Genomic DNA, 23,878 nt, shown 5'->3' on the forward strand with positions numbered 1-23,878 from the left:
ATTCTAAAAATGAAACCTTCATCTGGTTGTAGATATTAAGATTATACCAGCAAGAATTAGTCTTTATGTAGAAAACCATGATTTAAATCTAGTCTTACTGACCAGTGATTTAAATCGTGATTTAAATGAAATCCTCCCTGGTCCTCAGTACCTCACAAGCCGTGCAGTCTAGATGTGGAAGGGGGCTGCTGCTATTGTCTATCCCAGGCAAGGCTCAGGCCAAGAAACAGTTTCTTAAACTAAATCCACACACGTCACTTAAAATGCTTTCCAGCGCTTTTCCTGACGTTGCTGTTGTGCATATATGAAAAACAGAAAAGCACTTGCACTAGATTTCTGAATCAGTGGATGGCTGTACAAGTTGATTGACAGTCACATTTCAACTCTCCTGCTTTGACAATGGCACACATGATTGCAGCTGCAGAAAGACAGCAAGTCAAACAGCCTAGGTCCTAGGACATTCCACACAGCATATTTTACCCAAAGAAACATAACGGCCGCAATCCCAACAACACTCTCCTGGGAATAAGCCCCATTCAGTAACATGGGACTTAGTTCTGAGTAGGCCCACCTAGACTCTCTCCTATTAAATTTCTTTCAGAAATCTTTCTGTATTTGATTGAGGGCTGGTTAGAGCATTTAAAAAACACACAACAACAGGAATTGCCAGGGCCCCAGGCTGTCTTCCAAATCAGAAGGCCAACTCTTCAGACTGAGTACTATATGTGAAGTCTATGGTTACTTAAAGGCGAGAGAAAGACACTCTGTGCTCTCTCTCTATCAATGCACACTCTTGTCAAGATTATCCCACATATCCTGTGGGCGAAGTGATGCTTGGGATTAAAATGAGGCTCCAGAGCTGAGCCTCCAACTCAAAACCCTGCAGTTGGGCTCCAACCCCACTTCTCAGGCAAGGCAGATGAGAGGACAGCAACTTTCCCGTCAGCACTGCAAGCTGTGCTGGCAGAGCCAGCTGTTTTGGGAACAGAGTATTCTGTGTAACTTGGCCTCAGGCAGTCTGCATGGAAAAGAGACAGTTCTTACAAAGGCAGCAGGAGATGGGGAGATGAGCCAGTTCTCCCTCCAGCTATGGGAGTGTTGGAGGATCAAGTTAGATCTCACCCTTATTGTCAACTTGTCTGTGATTACATATCACATTGGAAAAGATTAACAGGAGCTTAACAACAGAAGCTCTGTGCGTTTCACAGCTGCATTCAAGAAGCAGAAAGACAGATTGCTCCCCTTCAAAAGATGCACCTGTTGAACTATGGACTGTCTGTCAAACAGCTGCTAAAGCCACAAGATCCTGAAGGTATGTAACACTTGTGGTAGACAACAGGCAAAGTTCACCGGCTGCAAACGTTTCTGCCAGCAGGATAGGTCTATTTAGAAACTGTCTCAGGAGATCTCGGGTTCTTCTAGATGAATTTTAACAAATATATTGAACACCAGACACAGACTAGTCAGATTCACACATGCACTTTTCACACATGCCAAGCTTGCAGCGCCAAAGGCCAGATTTGCAACAGTATGGCTCCACAAGCTGTGATATCACTTTTGACATCACCACGTTCCCTGTGCTGTTCAGGACAGGTGGTTCAATTGTTTAGCTCACACGCCTTCACCGGAGATGACATGGAGCGGAGATCACAGCCCTGGTGTGTCAGCTCCAGGTACTCTTTAAAAAAAAAAAAAAAAACCAGGCCAGTTTATTTTCGTTATAAAAGTATGCTTTTGTGATTCCCGCTTCCCCTTTGCCTAGATCGGTACCTCCAGCCAACAAAAACTGCACTCGCGGCCAAGCTAATCTTGCAATCCGATCACAAGTTCTGGTTGCTTGGAGCCCAAACCGAGTCTAGGCTGGGACAGGGAGAAGTAGGGAAAGAAGGCTGCGGGAAACGCCGCGTGGGGAAAGAAACGGTCTGGGTCGGGAAGGCGGCCGGAGCTCCCTTATCCCGGCACGTGCAGCAGAAACGGCGAGAAACGCGAGTGCCTCTGGGCGCGTGCCGCGTCCGGGGCTAGCTCAAACGATGACGAATGGCCTGAGCCCCCAGGACAGGACAGGGACCCCCTTGACCGGCTGCCACTCACCGCCAGTCCTGGCCCAAGCAAACCCACGAGGCAGCCACGTGCTGCTGCTGCCGCTCCCGCCGTTGCACGGCGCGATCTGGACCAAACGGGGACATTCCCAAGGGCAAGCGCCGCCCCTTTCCTGGCGCGCCCCGATGGCGTCACGAGTGGGGCATGATTCCCTCCGCGTTCTCCCTGCCCGCCATCTTAACGCCTGGCAGCTGCTTCCTGTGGCCTCTTGGGGCCGCTTCAAGGCGTCGGGTTCAGCTGTGCTCCATTGCAGAGGGACGTTCGCGGCTGCAAAATCACAAGAGGGGTCTTGGGGCACCTTTGTGGCTTTGTCCCATCCCTTGCTCAGTTCAATAAATGGGATGGCTAGTCTCCTGTTTAGAAATAATATCTCAACACGCAGCCACTTATAAACCTTTTGTTATTTTTTATATTTTTCTCATGCCTTCATTAATCAATAGTACCAGTCACCAGTTGGTGACGACATGTTTCTTTTGCGAAGCCAGAACCGGGACTTGACTGACCGGGTGGCCTGTCTACAAGACCAAATGGAGCAACTGCTTCGAGAAAATGAATGCTTGCAATGAGCTCAAACCACCCCAGTTTCACCAGTTCCAACACAGCCACCTCAGCTGGCTCCGCAACCGCAAATTCCGCCGCTGAGACCGCCGGTCTTACCGCCCCCAGGGGCACCAGTTTTGCCACCTCCCGGGGTGCCCGTTTTGCCGCCTCCAGCCTGGAACGCACTGCTAATTACCAAGCACAAATGACCTGAGTGTATGCCATCTGGATCTGTTCATTTTTACCTTGTCCTTGAGCCCTTGTCTTTTATCTTTCATCACCTCGATTTGACTCAGCTATTCCAAAACCCCTTCCTGAAAACAGTGTAATCTTCATGTCTTTCTTTAGCAATCCTTTCACCCTTTTATTCTCCAGAACCATCTTGTTATTCACCTGGTCATTTCCTGCTTCTGATGCATCTTAATAATTTCTTAATGTTTTTATAGCAATATCTTTCTTATTATTCCCTTATTTTCCTGACATCATCAGCTTAGCTTTGGTACAGTGTGTGCTCCGTCTTGGTCACTTCATTTGAGCAAGACGTCCACTCTTTGAAGGGTGACTTCTCGCCTTGTACAGCTTCCTTGACTTGGTCACTTCATTTGAGCAAGACATCCACTCTTTGAAGGGTGACTTCTCGCCTTGTACAGCTTCCTTGACTTGGTCACTTCATTTGAGCAAGACGTCCACTCTTTGAAGGGTGACTTCTCGCCTTGTACAGCTTCCTTGACTTTATTTGCTACCCTGCTGGCATCTGCTTAGATTTTGATTGTACCTTTCCCAGTTTGCAGTACAACCAGATAAAAGTGTTACATTCTAATTCTCCTCCTCACCTTGCCAGTCATACTGATAGTCAGCCCAAACAGGGAGTTTTTATGGCTGTCCCTCCACAGCTGCCATAAAAGTGACTCATGTAGAGGCAGTGGAAGCAAAGCACCCGGCTGTTGGTGTCTGAACAATGATGTGAGGTGGGTCCCATTTTAATGCAGTGTCTTAGTACACAGAGATGCAGCACCCCAAAGAGACCCTGCTTCCACACACACCCCACCTATCACCATGGAATACATTTTGGTAGTGCATCCTGCATAGTGTGTGCATGCATGATACTGACACAAGGCCAAGAAAGAGCACAGTAGTTTCCGAGCTTAGTAGCATGGGGTCCGCCAACGACCTGGCCAAGTAATAGTGCTGAACCAAAACACAGGCTGTGAGAAATGCTACCCCCCATACAGCAGCCCATTCAATGTCACAGAGGATTCTGAAGGACACTTAGCAATATTTTTGCCTTGCAAGGAAATGCTGGAATGGTTGGGATGCCCCAGAAGGCGACGATGTGTGACATCGCCGCCACCCCCCCGGTAGTTGACCGAGTGCCATCTTCCCTAGAGTGCAAAGTCTCTGTTTGTTCTTGTTCATAAAATCAATGTAAATGATCTACCAGTTGAGTTGGGTTATAAGACCTCTCTGGCATGGAGCTCTGTGGGAAAGGGGAGACCCACATGTATGAAGCAGTAGCAGGTGCTTGGGTCAGAGCTGTGGGTGAAACCCAGATAGCATGTGTGATTCAGGTCCCAAGTCCTGTTGTTATTTTGGGATTTACTGCTGGAAGAGATGTTATCTGTGGGTGGGGGATTTGTCAACAATTTCCTTGTCCTGGTTCCACCCTCCACTGTAGTTGGGTTTGCTAGAATTAAAACCAAGTGCTGGAAAGCACTTCCATGCTGCCAGTTCAGCTGCGGTAGAAGAAAAGTGAAGGGACCTCTTGCTAGAGAAAGCCCCCGCTGTTTGAGAACAGAGGATTGCAGATGCATCCTTGCTTTCCTCACAAGCCACACTGTTTTAATTCATGCCTCACACAGTTCTAAAATATGTTTTTGTTTCCTTGTTTGCAGAATACGTTCAATTTATATCCCGACTTCCTCTCTGCTGCAGCCCCCCAAAAGGTTTACATTGTTCTTCTCTCCTACATTTTAACCACAGGGTGAGAGTGCCCAGCCAGCCCAAAGTCACCCAGCAAGCTTCCATGGCAGAATGGGGGTTTGAACCTGGGTCTGCAAGATCTTAGTCCAACACTCCAGTCACTACACCACACTGGCTCTAACCTTAAAACATTTCCCAGATTGACCCTGAATTGATGAAATACTTGTATGGATGAAATACTTGTAATGCTGCAACAGCTTTGTTTTGAAATACATGTGATGCTGCAATCTGCTGGTTTTCATAACTGGTTTGGACTGCTTTTTAAATAGTGCCTTTCTCAATGTTGAAGGTTTCATAGGCACAGATGATACACATGCTCATGTTTCAACAACAGAGTGTGAATGGTAATTACAACAGTCTCAGTTTCTAATGCAAAACAAGAGCTGCAGGTTTCTCTGGCAACTGGAAATGCCCGCATGCAGATTATCAAGGTGGTGCTACCCAGGCTTTTAACAATGGGGTTCCAGCTTCTTTAGGAAGGTCAGCTGCTAGCCTGAGGAGTGTTTCATTAATATTATTTTAACTGCTGTATTGTTCTAGGTGCTTTTGGGCCATGGCTTGATTTTAGTGGTGGATCTTGTGGGTATGTTTTATTGTTATTGATCTGGATTTTTATTAGGTTTTTAGTGTTATAATTCGTTGGTATTGCATATTTGGTATGATTTATTGTTGTGAGCCAACTTGAGCAGGTTTGGTTTGTCAGCCAGCAGATACTACAGAATCCTTGGTGCCTAAAACGTAAGTTTAAGAGAGCCTCTGTTTAATAACACTGGCTCGCTTTTTGCCATTTACCGCTAGGTTTGGATTCCTCCATGTATGTGACAATGGGTATCTGTGACTGGACTTTTAAAAGTATAGCTTCCCTGCAAATGGTGCCCCTCCCAATATGGATTGAGTTTTAACAGCCCCCTGTTGAGAGAACAAGAGTCCCTGGAAAAGACAATAATGTAAGGAAAAGTTGAAGGAAGCAGGAAAAGAGGAAGACCCAACATGAGATGGATTGACTATAAAGGCCCTCAGTTTGCAAGACTTTAGCAAGGCTGTTAATGATAGGACGTTTTGGAGGACATTGATTCATAGGGAGTTAACACATACACACATTTGGTTAGGGGGCAGTCTCTGATCAAGACACCCTTAGCCACCCTGTAGTATTTGAATTCAGAATAGTACCAGGGTACCTTCAATTCGAGACTGGAGAAACTATGGATGTATATGAGGATGGCCAAATTAATGGAATGCCTACATGAAAAAGATATGGAAGAATTTAAAAAAACTTGGGCAAAGGCCGTCACATATTGGGATAAACTGGCAAAAATGGATTTTACTATTTTAATTAGTGAGTTATAGAAACTAGTTTTAATACTTTTATATTTTACTGCTAATAGATATTTTTAAAACTGTTGAGACACTTCTTCGGAAGTTGGGTGATGGGTCACTTTTTAAGGTGGGTGGAGGGTCGAAGGGGTATCTTGGCTATTTTTTTTTTGAACTTTATAATTTTGTAACCATGAATGTATTAATAAGTATAAATAGATACTCCTTTTGTATTTTTTAAATTTTATTTTTATTATTGTAATACAATAATAATAATAAAAATAAAATTAAAAAAAAAAGAAAATACAAAAGAGTATCTATTTATACTTATTACTACATTCATGGTTACAAAATTATAAAGTTATAAAATTATAAATTATATATATAGAATAGTACCAGGGTGTCCCTCTTGCGATGGCCGCTACTTTGGAGGGCTTTTAGAGGGGATCAGACAAATCCACGACGAAGAAACCTATAAATCACCATGGAAATTCCATGGTCCCTCCATGGCCAGAGGCAGTATACCTCAGTACTAGCTAGACGCAGGGACTGCTTTGCAAGAAGAGCGAAGCGGAGATCCTGTTCGAAAGCCAAAGGAGTTGCGTTGCGGCAAACGGCGCTGTGCTGCCCTCGCCTGGCCAATCTGGGGAGTGGTTGGGACCGCTCTTCCGCACAGCGCGGGCCACATCCCTGCTGGAGATCAGCCCGAGGGGAGGAGGAAGTGAGTCACGTGGTTTGTCACGTGAGCCATCATGGCTGCGCCCAGCTGGCTGCTCTTCTGTTGCTTGGGGGGCCTCATCGCGGCGGCGTCGGGCTCCGGCCCGAGCCCCCCGCAGGTCTGCAGCGGCTGCTGCGCGGGCTCGGTGCGGAACGGCTCCGCGGTGGCCGCCTTTTGCTGCGATCGGCCGGGCGCGGAACTGCTGGGCCGCTGCTGCTTGGAACGGGGCGCCGTCGTCGGGTGAGTCGCGCAGGGAGCCGTCGGGGCTCCGGGTACCGCCGCCTGCCACGGCATGGGCACGGCTCTAAGTGCCCTGCAGTGCTGTTTGGCATCCTGATGGAACCAGGAGGCGGATCAGCTGTCTGGTTTTCCCGGAACAGGGAACGGACCGTTAAAACGAATTCTCCACTTGGAGGAGGGCATCCATTGAAAGGTTAATCCTCCCCCCACCAAAACTTGCAGTGAGATACCTGTGTCATAATATTAATTCCGAATTATATAACACAGTAGGAGGTTGATAGTTCAAAGCAGTTGTTTATTGGGCCCAATATACATACCGGGTGAAACTGCCCAAATGCGCTGGACAGTCTTCACACTCAAACAAAGGATTGCCACAGCATTTATAACCTCTGGTCAGGGGTGGTGCAATACAGAGCATAGACATACAAAGATCCAATAATGAACACCTTTGGATTAGCATAGGCCTATCAGTGGGGGTTGAGGCGGTACCTTAGCTGGTTGCATGATCTGGGGCAGGGAACATTCCTTAGGCCGTAGGTAATTTTGGGCCTTGTCTTGGTGGATGGCTGTACCAGACACTGACAGCCTGATTTACTGATTCCTGGATGTCACCTTCCCAAAGCCCTCATGTGTGTGTGCACATGAATGCATAGTATTTCAAACCTGCTCTTATACTTTAGGCCTAGCATTTCCATAAGAGCAATTATGCAAACTGAACACAAAAGCATACATTCAGATAATAATAATGATTACCGGCATTACAGCAGTACTTAGGGAGGGGCTGTGGCTCCGTGGTAGAGCCTCTGCTTGGCATGCAGAAGGTCCCAGGTTCAATCCCCGGCATCTCCAGTTAAAGGGACTAGGCAAGTAGGTAATGTGAAAGACCTCTGCCTGAGACCCTGGAGAGCCGCTGCCGGTCTGAGTTGACAATACAGACTTTGATGGACCAAGGGTCTGATTCGGTATAAGGCAGCTTCATGTGTACTTGGTGATCTAAAACGGCCCACCGCCTTCTTCCTTCAGTAGCTGTTAGGACTCCCACCAGCCCTTAAAACCAGGATCTTCTGCTCTGGTTTCTTGAGGTCTACAGTCACAAACCCGAATTAGTGCATTTTTTAGTACCCTTTAGATGTTTGGAAGAAGGCATTTGTTTTCATTCTACCTTTCTTCCAAGGAGTTCAGGGTGGTATACGTGGCTCTACTTTCCCCGTTTTATTCCCACAACAGTATAGATATTTATACTCCCCAATGAGGATCCAAATAGGGTTGGCAACTTCTAGGTGGTGGCTGGAGATCTGGGATTACAACTGATCGCCAGGTGACAGAGATCAGTTCACCCAGATAAAATGGCTACTTTGGAAGGTGGACTGTGTGGCATTATACCCCATTAAAGCCCCTTGCCTCTCCAAACCCTGCCCTTCATGGGCTCCACCCCCAAAATCTTCAGGTATTTCCCAACCCACTGCTGGCAACCCTAGATCCAAAGCACCCTGCAATGTTGTTTTTCCCATCTCCATTTTATCTTCACAACAACACTGTGAGGTAGGCTAGGCTGATAGAGAGTGATTGGCCCAAAGTTCATCCAGTAAGCTTCCATGACTGAGCAGGGATACGAGTCCTGGTCTGCCAAATCCTTGTTATAACTGCTGCACCACACTGGTTCTCTAGTGTAAACACAAAGGGCAGGGATAGTAATTTCACCTTTCTAGACTAATAGAGTATCTTTGGCAGGATGAAGCTGCCCTAAGGATCTGCTCTTGCAGGTCAGCATAAGAGCACAACCCTCAAACTCTAGTAGGGGAAGGGAACCTGGAAGGGCCTGGCCAGGCGGCTGGAGAACATGTTCATCCTTTGCGGTTAGGGCAACTATTCCTTTCTTTTCTTCTCCAGGTTGGATCTGGGGAACTGCTCACTGCATCAGCTGTGTCCCAGCTTTCAGGAAGCCAGCACTGCTATTATCATGTGAGTTCACCATTTTGTTTTGGGACAAGTTTCTCCTCTAAAACCCATAATGGAGTTCTGGCTTTTAGTGCCCTCTTGCTGGGACCCTTAGGACCAAACTAGACAATACAGCCAATCCCTGGGGACGCCCACCATTTTGGAGCAATGAGTTCCCAGTTGGGAACTCCTTTAAGCTGTGCCAGGGAGCCCAAAATGGCTGGGTTGGAAAAATGACATGGGGGGAGATGTGGGAGCCCCCCTGCGCTGGTCCCAACCAGAAGCGGGCCCCTGTGGCACAGTTTAAAGGAGTTCCTGGTTGGGAACTCACGGCTTCAAAATGGTGGGCATTGCTGGGGATGCCCTTGTTGACTAGTTTGTGCCTTAGTTCCAAGGCAGGAGGCATCTTGGGGATCCAGCCTCATGGAAGTTGTAACCTGAAGACATCTATTGCTCCAAGCGGGGCTGGAATGCTGGTCCTCTGAGCCTTTGCTGACTGTTGTGTTCCTTCAATTTGGAAATAGAATATGTGTAACTGCCTGCTGGTTTGAGGTATCCTTCTGGAGTGTGCATATGCCGTTTAGCTACTCTACATTTTTACTGCATCCTTTGTCCAAGGAGTTCAGGGTTGTTCTCTCCCCTCCGTTTTATCATCATGGCCACTCTGGGAAGTAGGTGGGGGGTGAAAGTGAATGTCTGGCCCAGCGTTACCCAGTATGTTTCATGGCAAGTGGGGTTTTAACCTGGGTCTCCCAGACCCTAGTCCAACACTTTAACTGCCTCACCCACACTGGAGTGTGTATATTTTTATTGAAGGTATAATTTCCCCCTCTGTGAATAGACAATTATTGGAATTCTGGGCTGTATGCCTCCTGTCCCTTAGGCTACTAAGGAAGTCTCGGCAGGCAGTCACAGCAAGTGTTGTGAACTCTCAGGATAAGTCATTCATAGGTCTGAGGACTGATCACTTGAGTGGGTTGTCTTCCCTCCTTTATGCAGTGATCTGACCGTCAATCAACTGGAGCATCCACCTGAGGATACCTTCCGTGGATTCACCCAACTGCAAACTCTGTAAGCGTTGGGATTGCTGTTCCCACAGATCCTTTAATTATTGGGCCCCTGCTGCTCTCCTTAGTATGTTTGCTGAGATAAGAGCCTCTGCTTGGCATGTAGAAGGTCCCAGGTTCAATCTTCAGCATTTCCAGTTAAAAGGATCAGGGAGCAGGTGATGTGAACGACTTCTGCTTTGGATCCTGGAGGAAGGGGGAAATGGTGCCTTTCCTTGCTGGGAAGCTTTTTTAAAAGAAGAGAAGAGTTTTATACCCCGCTTTTCTCTACCTTAAGGAATCTCAAAGAGGCTTACAACCACAATACCTTCCTCTCCCCACAACAGGCACCCTGGGAGGTAGGTGGGGCTGAAAGAGTTCTGAGGGAACTCTGACAAGCTCAAGGTCACCCAGCAGGCTTCATGTGAAGGAGTGGGGGAATCAAACCCAGTTCATCAGATTAGAGTCCCCCGCTCATGTGGAGGAGCGGAGAATCAAACCTAGTTCTTCAGATTAGAGCCCGCCACTCTTAACCACTACACCACGCTTGGCTTAGACCAAGGAAAGTACCCTGGTAACCTGCCATCACCACTCAGGACCTCCTGAGATCCTCTAGACTGCCCTGCTGAGAAGGCTGTCTTCCAGTGCAGTACTAGAACAGTAACAAAATAACTTATCACCAACTGGGTAGCACCCATGCAGTCCAGCACATGGGGAAGAGATTAAGATAAATATTCCAGAGAAATAGATTGTTACCGAGTGAAGCCAAAATGACTTTATAAAAAGGTTTATTGTAAAAAACAAAAAACAAAAGGGAAAGGGTGGTTGGATTCAAAAAGGGGTGGAAAAAGGCAAAACAAAATACAGGGAAAACATACAGCAATAACAACACAGATTCAAATGAAAAGCAATACAGTTGAACTAACTAAGCTAAACACATTATGGATGCTGTAGCTGGTTCCTCCAGAGCCTGTGCAGAGTTCCTGTGGTAATAAGAAGTTGAAGGAGTCCTTAACCCCTACTCAGCTTCCTGTGGACCCAGTTTCCAGATTAGAAAACTGAAGACAAGGGGAAATCCCAAATGATATTTATGTGAATGGAGTTGGACCTAAGCCAGCCTCCTTTCTAAAACTGACAAATGGATTTCTCCAATCCCACACAAATCCTCATCTCTGATGTCAGAGGCTACTTTTACCAATCAGAGCCGTATCCCACCTCCCTCAAGCACCTGGTAATGGCCTTGAACTTCCATGACAAATAGATGGTCTGGTCCAAACCGGATCATCCCAAAGAGATTAAGTCTGCCAGGATGTATCTTTATTATAATGTAATCTAGGGTCTTGAACACTCAAGGTGGCATGCCTGAGCCTTAAGGATTTCTGTCACAAAGACAATACTGACCTTGATGGACTGGTGGTCTGACTTGCTGAAGGCAGCTTCATGTGCCAATGTGATGGATTTGCTTGGGCTGGAAACTGATATTGCTTCTTGGGCTGAAAGGGTAGCAGCTTGCTGTATGTCATACAGGTTAGGCAAATCCCTCTCCTTCCAGTTGCAGGGCTGTGGGTTTTTGCTCCTGCTCTAGGGGCTGTTTTGGGCAGAAGGAAAGCCGGTCTCAGTCCCATGCCTGCCTCTAAGAACATTTCATCTATCCCCAGAGTTTTGCCAGCAGAGTTAGATTGTCCTGGAGGCAGCATCACATGGGACAACGTCACCACCCAAGAGAGCAGCCGGATCTGCCAAGGCCAGAGGAACCCCTGCAATGGCTCTGGGGGACTTGGTATGACAGGGATGGGGAAGGCAATATGATGGTGTGGAGCAGCAAGATCTATGAGAGGGGAAACAGATTAGCAAGAGAGAATTCCAGAAAGCACATGTACACTGGTACCCCTATGGCAGTGGTATTGGTGGGGAGTCGCTAAATGCTGTGGGTTGTTCACCTGAATACTTCTGGGGTTGGGCCATTGGTCTTTTCCCTAATGCGGTTCTCCCATCAGGAACAATCCAGCGGGAGGCTTCTGCACAGCACCATTCAGGAAGGTCTCCTGTAGGAGAACCTCTTGCTGGATATTACCTTTGCCCCATGCCTCAAAATGAATTAGGTTTAAGAACATAAGAACACAGGAAAAGCTATGCTGGATCAGACCAAAGCCCATCAAGTCCAGCAGTCTGTTCATGCAGCGGCCAACCAGGTGCCTCTGGGAAGCCCCCAAACAAAACGACTGCAACAGCATTATGCTGCCTGTGTCCCACAACACCTAATTTAATGGGCATGCTCCTGTGATACGGTAGACAATAGAATCATAGAGTTGGAAGGGACCACCAGGGTCATCTAGTCCAAACCCCTGCACAATGCAGGAAACTCACAACTACCTCCCCCACATAGATATGCATCATGACTGGTATGACTACGGAATACTGCCGAGAGGGATTTCAGGCTAAAGTTTCACATTCCTAAATATATTTGCTCAGTTATTAGGTAGACTCAGTTAGCCAATGTAGGGGAAGGAATGGCTCTTTAGACTTGAGTAGCCAAGGTGGGGTAGGGGATACTTACTGGAGGCCTGAGACCAGCTTGAGGTTATGGTGGCATTTTTCTTGACTTGCCGGTTCTTTCTCTGCAGGTTGGCTGTGCCCCGAGGACTCCCTTTGTGCTCCCGATGGACCTGGCCTGCACCAGTGCCTTTGTGAAGGCCAATACCATGGCTACAAATGCTTACGCCAGGTGAGCTGATGTGGTTTGGTGTCTGGGAGCAAGGTTGCCAAAAGGGACGGGCAGTCTCTTTTTGTTTCTTAACGGGGGAGTGGAAGGAGTTGGAGAAGCTTCTCTGCTCCAGGGAAGCTGGGATGAGAACTGAGCCTCGGAATGCAGGAACTCTTGGCCTCTCTGCAGGAGTCTCTGTGGGAGGGGCCGTGGCTCAGTGGTAGAGTATCTGCTTGGCATGCAGAAGGTCCCAGGTTCAATCCCCGGCATCTCTGGTTAAAGGGACTGGGCAAGTAGGTGATGTGAAAGACTTCTGCTTGAGACGCTGGAGAGCTGCTGCCGGTCTGAGTAGACAATACTGACCTTGATGGACCAAGGGTCTGATTCAAAATAAGGCAGCTTCATGTGTTCATGTGAGTCATGCCTTTGGGCAGCAACCCAGCTGGCCACTCACTTGTTTTTGCTTTGCAGGGTACCTTTCCCTATCTGCTGTTCTATGGGACTTTGGGAGCTGTCACCACCGGCCTGTCCATCCTGCTCTGGGTCACCCAGCGGCGCAAGGTCAAGGCCTTGTAATGGCCTCTCTCTGCTTCAGACCCGCCCCTGCTGAGGAGACGGCTTTTTCCTCCTGCCTGCTGCTAAGGCTGTGGCCTCTCCGTTCTTTGGTCCTTCCAGATTTTTGGCTTCACCTTGTGGTTCCCTGTTTTCCTGTGCAGTCTTCTCTGATCTGAAACACTTGATCTGAGTGGTTTCAGGAGGTGAGCCGTGTTGGTCTGAGCAGTTGCACAGGCTCTTGTTGGAGCTTGCCTGAGCCACTGTCTGTTGCTTGTTGATACTCTCGCACCCCAGACCGGAACATAGTAAAACGGGGCTGGATCCGGCTCTTTGTTTGGCTCTTTCCAGCAAGAAGAGTGGGGGAGATCAGCTTTTTGCTTCCCCGTTGGACTGATATCTTTGGGTTTCTTGTCAAATTATAATGACCACGAGTGAATCAGCCTATGCTGACGGTGTAGGGAGGAACTGCCTTGGTTGCCTGGAAGCATTTCGGTAGTAGCTTTGACAGTTTTGAAGACTGTGACTTTCCAGTTTCCTTATGCTGAGGAAGAGGCATTGCTGGCCAGCGGGGTGTGCTCCCTGTTCCTCCAACCACAGGCTTCTTGTTCCGTTGCTATCAGGCTTCTGGAAGACAGCTCAAGCCACTTAGAGGGACAGAAATGGAAACTTCAGTGCCTCCCTTACAACCTTACTGGAAAGTAATATTGAATTCTGGGGCCCAAAGAACCAATTGTATCCCAGGAGAAAGAGGTCTGGGTGTTTTCCCCGTGAGTGAGCTGTTCTCCAGCCAAAGGAGTATTCTGTAAATAGTTGGGTGGTAGCTGGTAATCATTACCACCCCTCAGTTTTTGCTTCTCCAGCACCATCATTTTCAGCTGCTTGAAGAATGCCTGTCACCTTAAACGTCTCTACCTTTTTCCTTTGCTGCCCCTTTGCCAAGAAGCTTCTCCAAGAATACCTGCTTGATGAAGCTTCTCCCAGAAGCTTCTCCCAGAATACCTCTCTTCCCTTTCAAATCTGTCCACAAAGCATAGTAAGCATTTTGGTTCCTTCCTAGAGTCCTTGTGTTCCTCCAAAACTTAGCCTGGACATTTGCACATATGCATCCCTGTTGTCTTCATATATCATCCTTCCCTCTCTGCCACGACAGAGACTGAAAGGCTCCTTTTTTGTTATTCTCTGAAGTGACCTAAACATTGAGGGCATAGTAGGAATAACAATGATCATAACAATGGTGGCTGGGTGGGTAGCCTGTGAGCCTCGCTTTGGCATCCTCTGTAAGCCCTGACCCAAATCCCATTGAATTCAAGCAGGAGCCCCTAAAGCTCGTATTACCCTGAGAGGGGAGGGGCCATGGCTCAGTGGCAGAGCATCCGCTTTGCATGCAGAAGGTCCCAGGTTCAATCTCCGGCACCTCCAGTTAAAGGATCAGATAGTAGGTGATGTGAAAGACCTCTGCCTAAGACCCTGGAGAGCCACTACCAGTCTTGAGTAGACAATACTGACTGATGGACCAAAGGTCTGATTCAGTATAGGGCAGCTTCACGTGTTCTGTGGCAGGGTAGATGTTTTCTGGAATGTCTGCAGTGCCCTTCTGCAGTGCAGGAGAGTAATTTCTTGCCACTGTCCTGCAAACGGCTTTGGAGGGTACCATGAAGAGATGGGATGAGGTGGACCTTGCACCTGTAGTCTAAAGGCAGGGTCTCACGGTATCAGGGAGAGTTGGCTTTTAACCTGCAAGGTGGGTGGAAAGAAGGGAGTTCCTTGTATGAATACATGCTGGGCATCTATTCATACATGGCAGCCCTGGACGATACGTAACATAGGGCAGAGGTACTGTATCCCTTTGTGCGCCCGTATACAAAAACTGTTGTATACAAAATGGAAACTCTTGATTTAATTTCAAGCCGTCTAGACATTAGGAAGAATTTTCTAAGAGCGGTTCCTCAGTGGAACAGGCTTCCTCAGGAGGTGGTAAGCGCTCCTTCCCTGGAGGTTTTTAAGCAGAGGCTAGATGGCCATCTGTCAGCAATGATGATTCTGTGACCTTAGGCAGTTCATGAGAGGGAGGGCATGTTGGCCATCTTGTGGGCATGGAGTAGGGGTCACTGGGTGTGTGCGGGGGTAGTTGTGAAATTCCTGCATTGTGCAGGGGGTTGGACTAGATGACCCTGGTGGTCCCTTCCAACTCTATGATTCTATTAAAACTCAGTTGATCATGCAGATGTTTTGTCCTTTTGAAACAACTTCATAATTTCTTCCTTGTTAGAATTCAGCCAGGTACTAATTTGACTTTGTACAGAAGTTGCAAGTGGATGTTAGTAGTGGAAGAGATCAGTAAGGGAGAGATCATGAGAGTAGGAGAGCAAGACTTCACCCTCCACCCCAAAGAGAGATGGAGAACAGGAGGCAAGCAGGTGAACCCACATGTTTAAAATGTACCGGTACTTTATTTGAAAAAAAAAGTCTTGGCTTTATGTTTTTTCACATTTTATATGTATTTTATTGATATTGTAAGCTGCCTCGAGCTCCGTAGGAAGAAAGGCGGCTAATAAATAATTTAAATTAATTAAATAAATAAAGGCTCTAGGTGGCTTAAAAGCAAGCATGGAGACTATCAAGGAGGCCCCCTCTGACTTTCCCGAGGAGAACAGTTTGGGGCAGGAGATGAGAGAAGAGTACATGACTTGGGGCACGACAACATTGTGCTAGAGTGAAAATACTTAGTTTTCCCCAGTAGGTATAAAGGCTCAACTATGGCTGTTTCCAGCAAGAAGAAGAAAAAAGCTGTTTAAACAGGATGAAATAAAGAACATCTAGTTGATATTGCAGCTTATTCTGGCAAAGGGTCATTGTGGGCATCACCGCATCTGGGCTGGGACTGTGGGTGCCTCCTGAAACAGTTGGGTCAACAACTGCTTCCTCCAGGCAATATTCCTCGATTCCTGCCGGTGTGTATACTGCAGTCCCATAGGTATGGCTTATCCTTCCATAATGCTCTGCTGCAACCCAGTGCTGCATTACATTCCTTTTATACGCCCCACCGCCTCACAATCAGCTTTCCTGGAAATGCAGCAGCACCACCTAATGGGTCTTGTGTGCAAAACAGGCAGAGAGGGGCTCCTGACGCTTGGCTTCTTAAATTAATTGGTTTCTGTGGGAGCGTGGAAAGAGCCCACTGCAGCAGCTGGGGAAGATGTTTGCATAAGAAAGGTCCCACCATAGCAAAAGCAGCCGCTCAAGGCCAGCCCAAGGGGTTGCAATTCATGATCCCAGAGGTTGTGCCTCAGGGTCCTCTTTATTTTAATTTATTATATATCTAGCCCTCCCCCCCTGACTGAAGCCAGGCTCTGCATTATGGCATAAAACTACGGGGCACCCATTAAGGCTGTTTCCCAACCGCTTGGCTGCAGTCACCCCTGCTTTTTGCACTATCACATATGCTGTTCTCTGTTTGCTCCAGTGGTGAAAAAAGAGAAAGCAATTAACAATAATTTCACAGGGATGGGAGGAGGCCCCCAGCTAACGAGCTCTGGCATGGGGCTTCTCTCATATATCGTAAACTGGGCAAATTGTAGCATTGACACTGTTTGTGTACTAGGGAGTTTGCCTTGTGTGTCATAAGAAAGGGGCTATGTCTCAGTGCATGACTGGCATGTAGCAGGATTTATGTTCAATTCCTATCCTCTGCATTTAAAAGATCTCCGGTATCAGGTGCTAAGAACATGTCTTGGTCAATGTAGTCAGCCCTTAGCTAGCTGGATCAATGCCCTGAGTCAGTATAAGGCATGTAAATCATGCTCTGATTTACTTTTTGTCTATTATACTTGCTGTATGGGTTTTGGTTAAAATTAAATCAAATTTGTATTTATAAGGGCAATCTCTGAAGTTCCAAGAAAAGCAGTTAAATGTCTTTCACATCCCTGCTGTATATGGGCATAATGATGGTTGCTATAAATAATAATTGATCACATTAACTGAGAATTTCACTGCTGTACAGCAGTTAACTAATTGGGCTTTTTCTAACTAGTCTAAGTTTGATTTTTGTTTGGGTTCTGTGAACTGAATGTTTTAAATCCTCACCTTTGTTTGACTGGACAAGTGGCCTATCTTATGTGAAGAATAAACTACTACTAAGGAGAGAATGAGGCCTGTTTATTGTCTTTAACATGGATTTCATTTAAAAGCAGAAGTCATGTCATAAAGTCCAAGATTCCTGTGACGCTTGGAGTCTTGGTTTAGTGCTGTGGCCTGCATCCATCACTCAGGATACATCAGGGTATCAACAGGACTGAAAATGAGCTGGAAACATGAAGTAAGAACCCAGTGCCTCTGAGCATGTGCAGAATGTTTTTTTCCTTCTCATAGTCAACAACAAGAAGTTTATTTACGGTCAAAGACCAGCAACAAATTGATATAACTCTAGACATATATAAATACCGTAGTTGAATGGTACAGTTATAACACTTAGATAACTTTAATTAAAATTTAGGTTACCTTCTTCTGTCTTATTAAACATGCTTGTGCGCAGAATTTTGCCACCTTAAGGGTGGTCTCGTTGGAGCAGTCAGCAAGGAGAAGGGCAGTATAAAAGGAGCTTGTTCTACCTGGGTATTTGGACAATATTGGTCTAATGAGCCTGGATCTAATTTCCTGATAGTAACAGCAATCTAGTAAGACGTATTCAATGGTTTCAATGTTGCCTGACTGGCAAGAACAGGTTCGTTGATCATATGGGATACATGCATATTTTCCTTCAATAAGGGTGGATGGAAGTACGTTGAACAGGGCTAAGGTAAAGGCTCTTCTCAACTTTGGGGTTTCCAGCGAGTAAAGGTAATTTAGAGGCACAAAGTTTTTATTACAATCTTTCTTTGCTGGTAATAAAGGGGCCTGTGCTCTGTCAGTTTGAAGTGCAATGTCCCATAGCCTTTGCTAAATTTGTAATTTAGCTCTTTGATAACCTAGTTGTAGTAATGCTTCGCTACTATATCCCAGATGGTACAATTGGGCCTCTATATCTCTTATCCACCTTGAAGGGTGGTTATGAGTATTAGCGAGGTTAATCCAGATGGAGCTACGTTTAGCTTGAGCCAGAGATTTATGGCTTGGAACCATACATGTGTACCTACAGGTACCAGGTCTACTTCTATCCTAAGCTGGGAATTTGAAATGCAGCTAGGTACTCCAAATAAGGATCTAAGGAATTTAGATTGTATTACTTCAAATTTATGGAGATCTTTATAAAGACATACCTGTGAGCCGCAGGTTAATTGTGGGATCACTTTGCCTTTAAATACCTTCACTGCACTGGGTATATGTGCACCTTCTTTTGTAAAGAAAAATCTTTAAATTGCTGTGGCAGACCTTTGGGCAGCTTCAGTTATGCGCGTTGTCTGAGTCGACCAAGTGCCAGAAGACTGAAACGCTACTCCTAGGTATATGAATATTTTAACTTGTTCTATGTTCTGGCCATCAATCTGCCAACTGTACTTGGAGTTTTTTTTTAGAAAAAATAACAATTTTAGTTTTTGAGAGATTGATTGTGAGATGTTCCTCCTTGCAGTAAGCTGAGAGTGCTCGTAGTGCCCTTTTCAACCCTACTTTAGAGATAGAGAGGATAGCAGTATCATCTGCGTATAGTAATGTAGAGTTGGATGCCTGCCTGCTTGCTCACGGCGGGGGGGGGGGGGGTCATCTGGGGCAGCTGCCTGCTTGGGGCTTGGCTGGCTAATTTTTAAGTTGATAATTTTGTATGACCCGCGAATGATGTTATAAATATCCAAATGGCCCTTGGTGGAAAAAAGGTCTCATAGTCACAAACTAACCTTCTGCCCCTTTGAAAAGAAGCACGGGATGGCATGGCTTCCAGGCAGTTTTCACAGCTGACACTTCTCTTGTGGCCCAAATACATAAGCCTGATGCATCCAGTGGCAACTTCAGCAGAATCTACAGCAATGGTTCTTGTCTCAGTGTGGCTGGCTAAATTGGCCCATCCCAGGTATCCCATGTACCTGGCTGCCTCCTTCCTGGTCTCAATAAGATTAAATTGCAGAATTCCCAAGGCATGGCATGGTAAAAACAATGGAAGTGCCACTCTGCAAACGGGTAAGAGAAGCAGGTGCCTGTACCCGTGCGTTTTCTGTTGTGGCTCCCACTTTATGGAATGGCCTGCCTGAGGAGGTCATTCCGCGGAATGTGTAAAAGGGAATTATTCAGGACAGATACAAAGGCACAAGGGCTGTCATTTATGGCACTGTTTTATCATAAGCATCATCATTTTTTCTGCATTGTTTTCTGATTTCTGTAATCTGGTTTTTGCTTATGCTGTGTCTTATGCTGTTCCTACTGCATTGCTTTAAATTTTTTAGTTGGCCTTGAGTCTCAGTGAGAAATGCAGACCAAAATGAAAGGAAACAAACGAAGGACAAATTCCTGCATATCCCTGTTGAGGAACCTTAAACTCAAGATCCCTTGGGAAGGGCAGGTCAAGCAGGGCAAAACCAAGAAGGCAGAACTGTGAGTCCTCACAATTCCTAGGTAGCATTACCACCAGCCCATTTTCTACCCAGCCAGCCAGAGACCAAGGGGCAAAGTCTCTAACACTCCTGGAATTAAGATCAAGAGAGTCACCCTTGCAAGGTAGGACACTTACAAGGCGAGTTTCAGGAAACAATCTGGTAGCAGTAACCAATGAAGGCCAAAGTAGTGGATTCAGATTGAAGCTTCCTGAATTCAAAAATACCACCCTGTGGCGCAGAGTGGCAAGCTACTGTACTGCAGTCAAAAGCTCCGCTGACGGTTTCAGGTAGCTGGCTCTTGGTTGACTCAGCCTTCCCTCCTTCCGAGGTCAGTAAAATGAGTACCCAGCTTGCTGGGGGTAAAGTGTAGATGACTGGGGAAGGCACTGGCAAACCACCCCATAAACACAGTCTGCCTAATAAACGTCAGGATGTGACATCACCCCATGGGTCAGTAATGCTTGCACAGGGGACTACCTTTACAAAATATAAGTGAGGTGGTTTAAAAAGAGCAGTAAATAGGATTAAAGCAATAAGGCTAAACACATTTACAAGCTTTGTCAAGATCCAGATGTTACCAATAAGACTGAGTCCAATAGGGTTTCAAAGGCCAAGACAAGGTTTCCGGTTAGTGTGACCCACACAAACTCAAGAAGGTCCCAAAGTCCAATGTAATCATGACACTGGGCAAACCTAGAATGAAAGATCTTACTTATATGCCCAATGACCTGTGTTGGCCCGATACCAGTTAAACAACCAAATGAATAGCAAATGATGTCACTTGATCAATGAAATATGTTGCTAACCAGGTGATCCAACCAATCACGAGTTTGCCAATTAAACCAGAAGCCCTGCAGCTGCGTCAGGTTCAGCTAACAAACACCTTCTCCCACCCATGAGCTCAGACATTAAGCGAGATGGAATGTACCCTCCCAGATATCTGTGGCCTTGAAGCTGTTATGCCAAATGGTTGACTGGCACCTGGGTTTCTTCCCATCTCCCTTATCTGCATCTTTGAAGCTACAAGCAGCTTGACCTAAGTTATTCAGAAAGAGAAACTTCCCACTTTTTTTAGGCCTCAGCCTGAACCACTGGTTGAATTGAATAAGAAACGGCCTAAAGGAACCAGTTTCTTGACAGCCCCTCTCCCAGCTAACCTGTGAACTCTGCTCCAATGTCCACTAACCCAGGTGTGTTAGAGAACACAATGGGATATTTCTGTGCAAATATGCATACGGTTGGGCTATCAGTGTCTTAAGCTACAGACTCAGTACATAGGTTACGTTTAGAACAAAAAGTGCCGTCATTTCAGAGGTGGCCACCCCACTTGCCTCCCCCTGGTATGTCTGAATGCCCCTATAATAGCCACCTGCATTATTTGTAGGAATTGGTCCTGCAGGCATGGTGAGAGGCCCTGGATCCCCTTCTTGCCAGTTGGGGGCGTGGGGTGTAGAGTCCATGTATACAGTCAGCATAATTATATGGGTACTCTCTGGAAGTCTTGAGTACCTATGTATATGTAAAAAGGGGAGAAGGTTTACTTTGTTTTAAAGGGCATTGTTTTTCCTGAACTGTACTGTTTCAGACTGCATGATTGACCTGCTCCCCACTCTCTCCACATAAAAAAGTAGCTAGGGGTGGGAGGTCTTGTTAAAGGTTATGTGAAACAGGCAAGCCATAACTGGGTCACCACCCACACCTAGTATGTTACTTAAAACCGGGGCTCCACATTTTTGCAGACATTATTCACATATTAGCACTATCATGGGAAGGAGAGCGTTTTGAACGTGACCGCAGGCTACGTGGGACGGTACCCAGCCAAGTTTTTCCTGCACGCTGGGTATCACTTTAGTCCGGCCTGACTCCTCTCCGACATGCAAGTCTTGCTTCGTGCACAAGGTTCCCCCACCATCAGCACGTGGGAAAATTAAAAAGTGTCATCGTTTCCCGCAGCCTTCGGTGGTCAGGCCCAGTGCAAGCTTTGCTACTTAATTCTACTAATTATTTATTTTCGATTTCTTGCCCGTCCCCCTGGCCGAGGCCAGCCTAATCTGGAAGCCGTGTGCGTGTGACCGGGCTCCAGCAAGCGTGCCAGAGAACTCTGTATTTTAACTCCTGGGGCGAAAACGCACGGGAGGTTTTGCCATAATTTGCCGCTTTCTAAATGCGCATTCCCCCCCCCCAATCCGAATTCTCAAAACTCAACAATAAGCCCCCCACCCCATGCAGAGTTTTGAGAATTTAGATGGGGGGAAATGTGCATCTAGAGCAGGGGTGGGGAACGTCAGGCCCCGGGGGCCGTTTAAGGCCCGCGAAGTCATTTGGTCTGGCCCTTTGTGGGTCCTGGCAGATCTCTAGCTCAGAAGGATCTAAGACTGGCGATCCGCCCACTCCCGCGGACAGGAATAGCCTCTATTCAAGGTGGACGTGAGGGTGTTTTGCTGAGAAAAGGAACCTTCTTTCCCCCTTGCAGAAGAGTCGTTAGCTATGGAGTTGCTAGGACTGCCCAAGAAACTCTGTTAACCCTTTCCCACCTGGGCCGTGGAGAAACGCAGTCCCTCTGTACTACAAGAGGGCTGGGGGCAGAAGTGGCGACAATGGAGGGGTTTAAGGGGGGCAGAGCCAGAGCGCGTGGGGGGAGGAGTTCTTAGCCAGTGTATCCTCATTTCACCCCTAATTTTTAAGTTGATAATTTTGTACGGCCCATGAATGATGTTATAAATATCCAAATGGCCCTCGGTGGAAAAAAGGTTCCCCACCCCTGATCTAGAGAGCGGCGCATCCAAGGCAAAACCTCCCGCGCGTCAAAACCTCCCCTGGTCTGCGAAAGCTAGCTAGGCACGATTGTTCTGCTGGGGGCAGAAGTGCGGTCAGCGCACGTGCTCAGGGGAGCCTTCTCGGCTCCCCGATCCCAAAGCGCCAGGCGAGCGCCAAGCGTTGGCAGCCTCGACCGGCAAAGGGTTTATACATCTCACAATTCGGGCAAAGGGAAAACGTCAGCCTTCCCAGGAAAAGAGTTTAGCCCCGTCCCCGCTACACATCTGCAGAGGCACACCAACATGTTCATTGCTCTGGAGGTGAAGCCCTGTTTGCAGTAGTCAAAAAGGGCAAGAGTCCAGTAGCACCTTAAAGACTAACAAAAATATTTTCTGGTAGGGTAGGAGCTTTCGTGAGCCGCAGGCTCACGAAAGCTCCTACCCTACCAGAAAATATTTTTGTTAGTCTTTAAGGTGCTACTGGACTCTTGCCCTTTTTGTCTTCTCTCCGTGTGAACGTTTTTCACCATATCCCCCATTGCAGAGGAAGGCCCTGGCAAACCGCCTCCGTTAGTCTCTTGCCATGAAAACTCCCCAAAAGGGGTCGGCTGCGACTTGACGGCACTGTGACAGCAGGTAGACTTCCCCTGACTACGGAAGCTCCACTGATTTAGCAATTTGTAATAATCTCTTTTCCTGTCTGTAAAATGTATTAGGACAGCCAGGGAATAGCTTGTTGCCGGGCAGGGTATCTCTGTGCGTGTATGCCTGTGTGCTAAGGAATTGGGGCAAGAGTCATGGAGGGTTACAGTAAACCATAGCAAGAACTGGGTGAAACTATTACTCCACTGCCGCCTCGACGTCTGGAGCGTTATCAGCCTACCCTGACTGTTGATGGGTTGTCGTATCTTGAATTCGGATAAATATCCCTTCCTCAGTACGATCGGGGCGCAGAGATTTCTGCCCATGAGGGCCTCTGGGTCAGCAGCTGCAAATAAACTGTTTTCTTGAATAAGGATCTCAGGTCTCTCTCCCCCCCCCCCCACGAACCCTTGTTTGCCGTATCAGCACTTTGCACGCGATTGCAGGGGGAGCGTTGCAAGCGCATCGCTTGCGCCGTCTCCGAGCAAAAGAGGTCGTCGCCACCGTTGTGCTCCCATGGTGGGTGGGTGGGTGGGTGGCAGAAACAAGAAGGACCCCCCAACACACACCGCCTGCACGCGGAGCACGAGATCCGCCTAGACCAGCCTTCTGGCTGCTGCACCGCCCCTCGGAGGGTCATTTCCTCCCAGCTTTTCCCCGGCTCGGCCCCTCCCCGGAGCTTCAGGCCGGCCACGCCGCCCTCTCCGCCTCTTGCCGCGCCAGCTCCACGCTGCCCTCGCTCCCCCCCCCGGGACGCCCCCCCCGCGCCCCCCTTGCCTCCCCCCCCCGCCCACGTGCATCAGCTGCGGGCGATCGCGGCGCGG

At 47.4% G+C, this 23,878-nt stretch overlaps 1 protein-coding gene across 1 annotated transcript; it reads left to right on the plus strand.

The window, feature by feature from the left end:
* Positions 1 to 6,682: 6,682 nt before the first annotated feature.
* Positions 6,683 to 13,173, plus strand: ATRAID (all-trans retinoic acid induced differentiation factor). Its single transcript, XM_056853687.1, has 6 exons — positions 6,683 to 6,892; positions 8,783 to 8,854; positions 9,830 to 9,901; positions 11,535 to 11,656; positions 12,501 to 12,601; positions 13,052 to 13,173. The coding sequence occupies exons 1-6, from the start codon at positions 6,687 to 6,689 to the stop codon at positions 13,154 to 13,156; spliced, it is 678 nt and encodes a 225-aa protein (XP_056709665.1). The 5' UTR covers positions 6,683 to 6,686; the 3' UTR covers positions 13,157 to 13,173.
* Positions 13,174 to 23,878: the final 10,705 nt, after the last annotated feature.

The sequence above is a fragment of the Euleptes europaea genome, chromosome 7, assembly GCF_029931775.1.
Source record: "Euleptes europaea isolate rEulEur1 chromosome 7, rEulEur1.hap1, whole genome shotgun sequence".
In the NCBI taxonomy this organism is placed as follows: Eukaryota; Metazoa; Chordata; class Lepidosauria; order Squamata; family Sphaerodactylidae; genus Euleptes; species Euleptes europaea.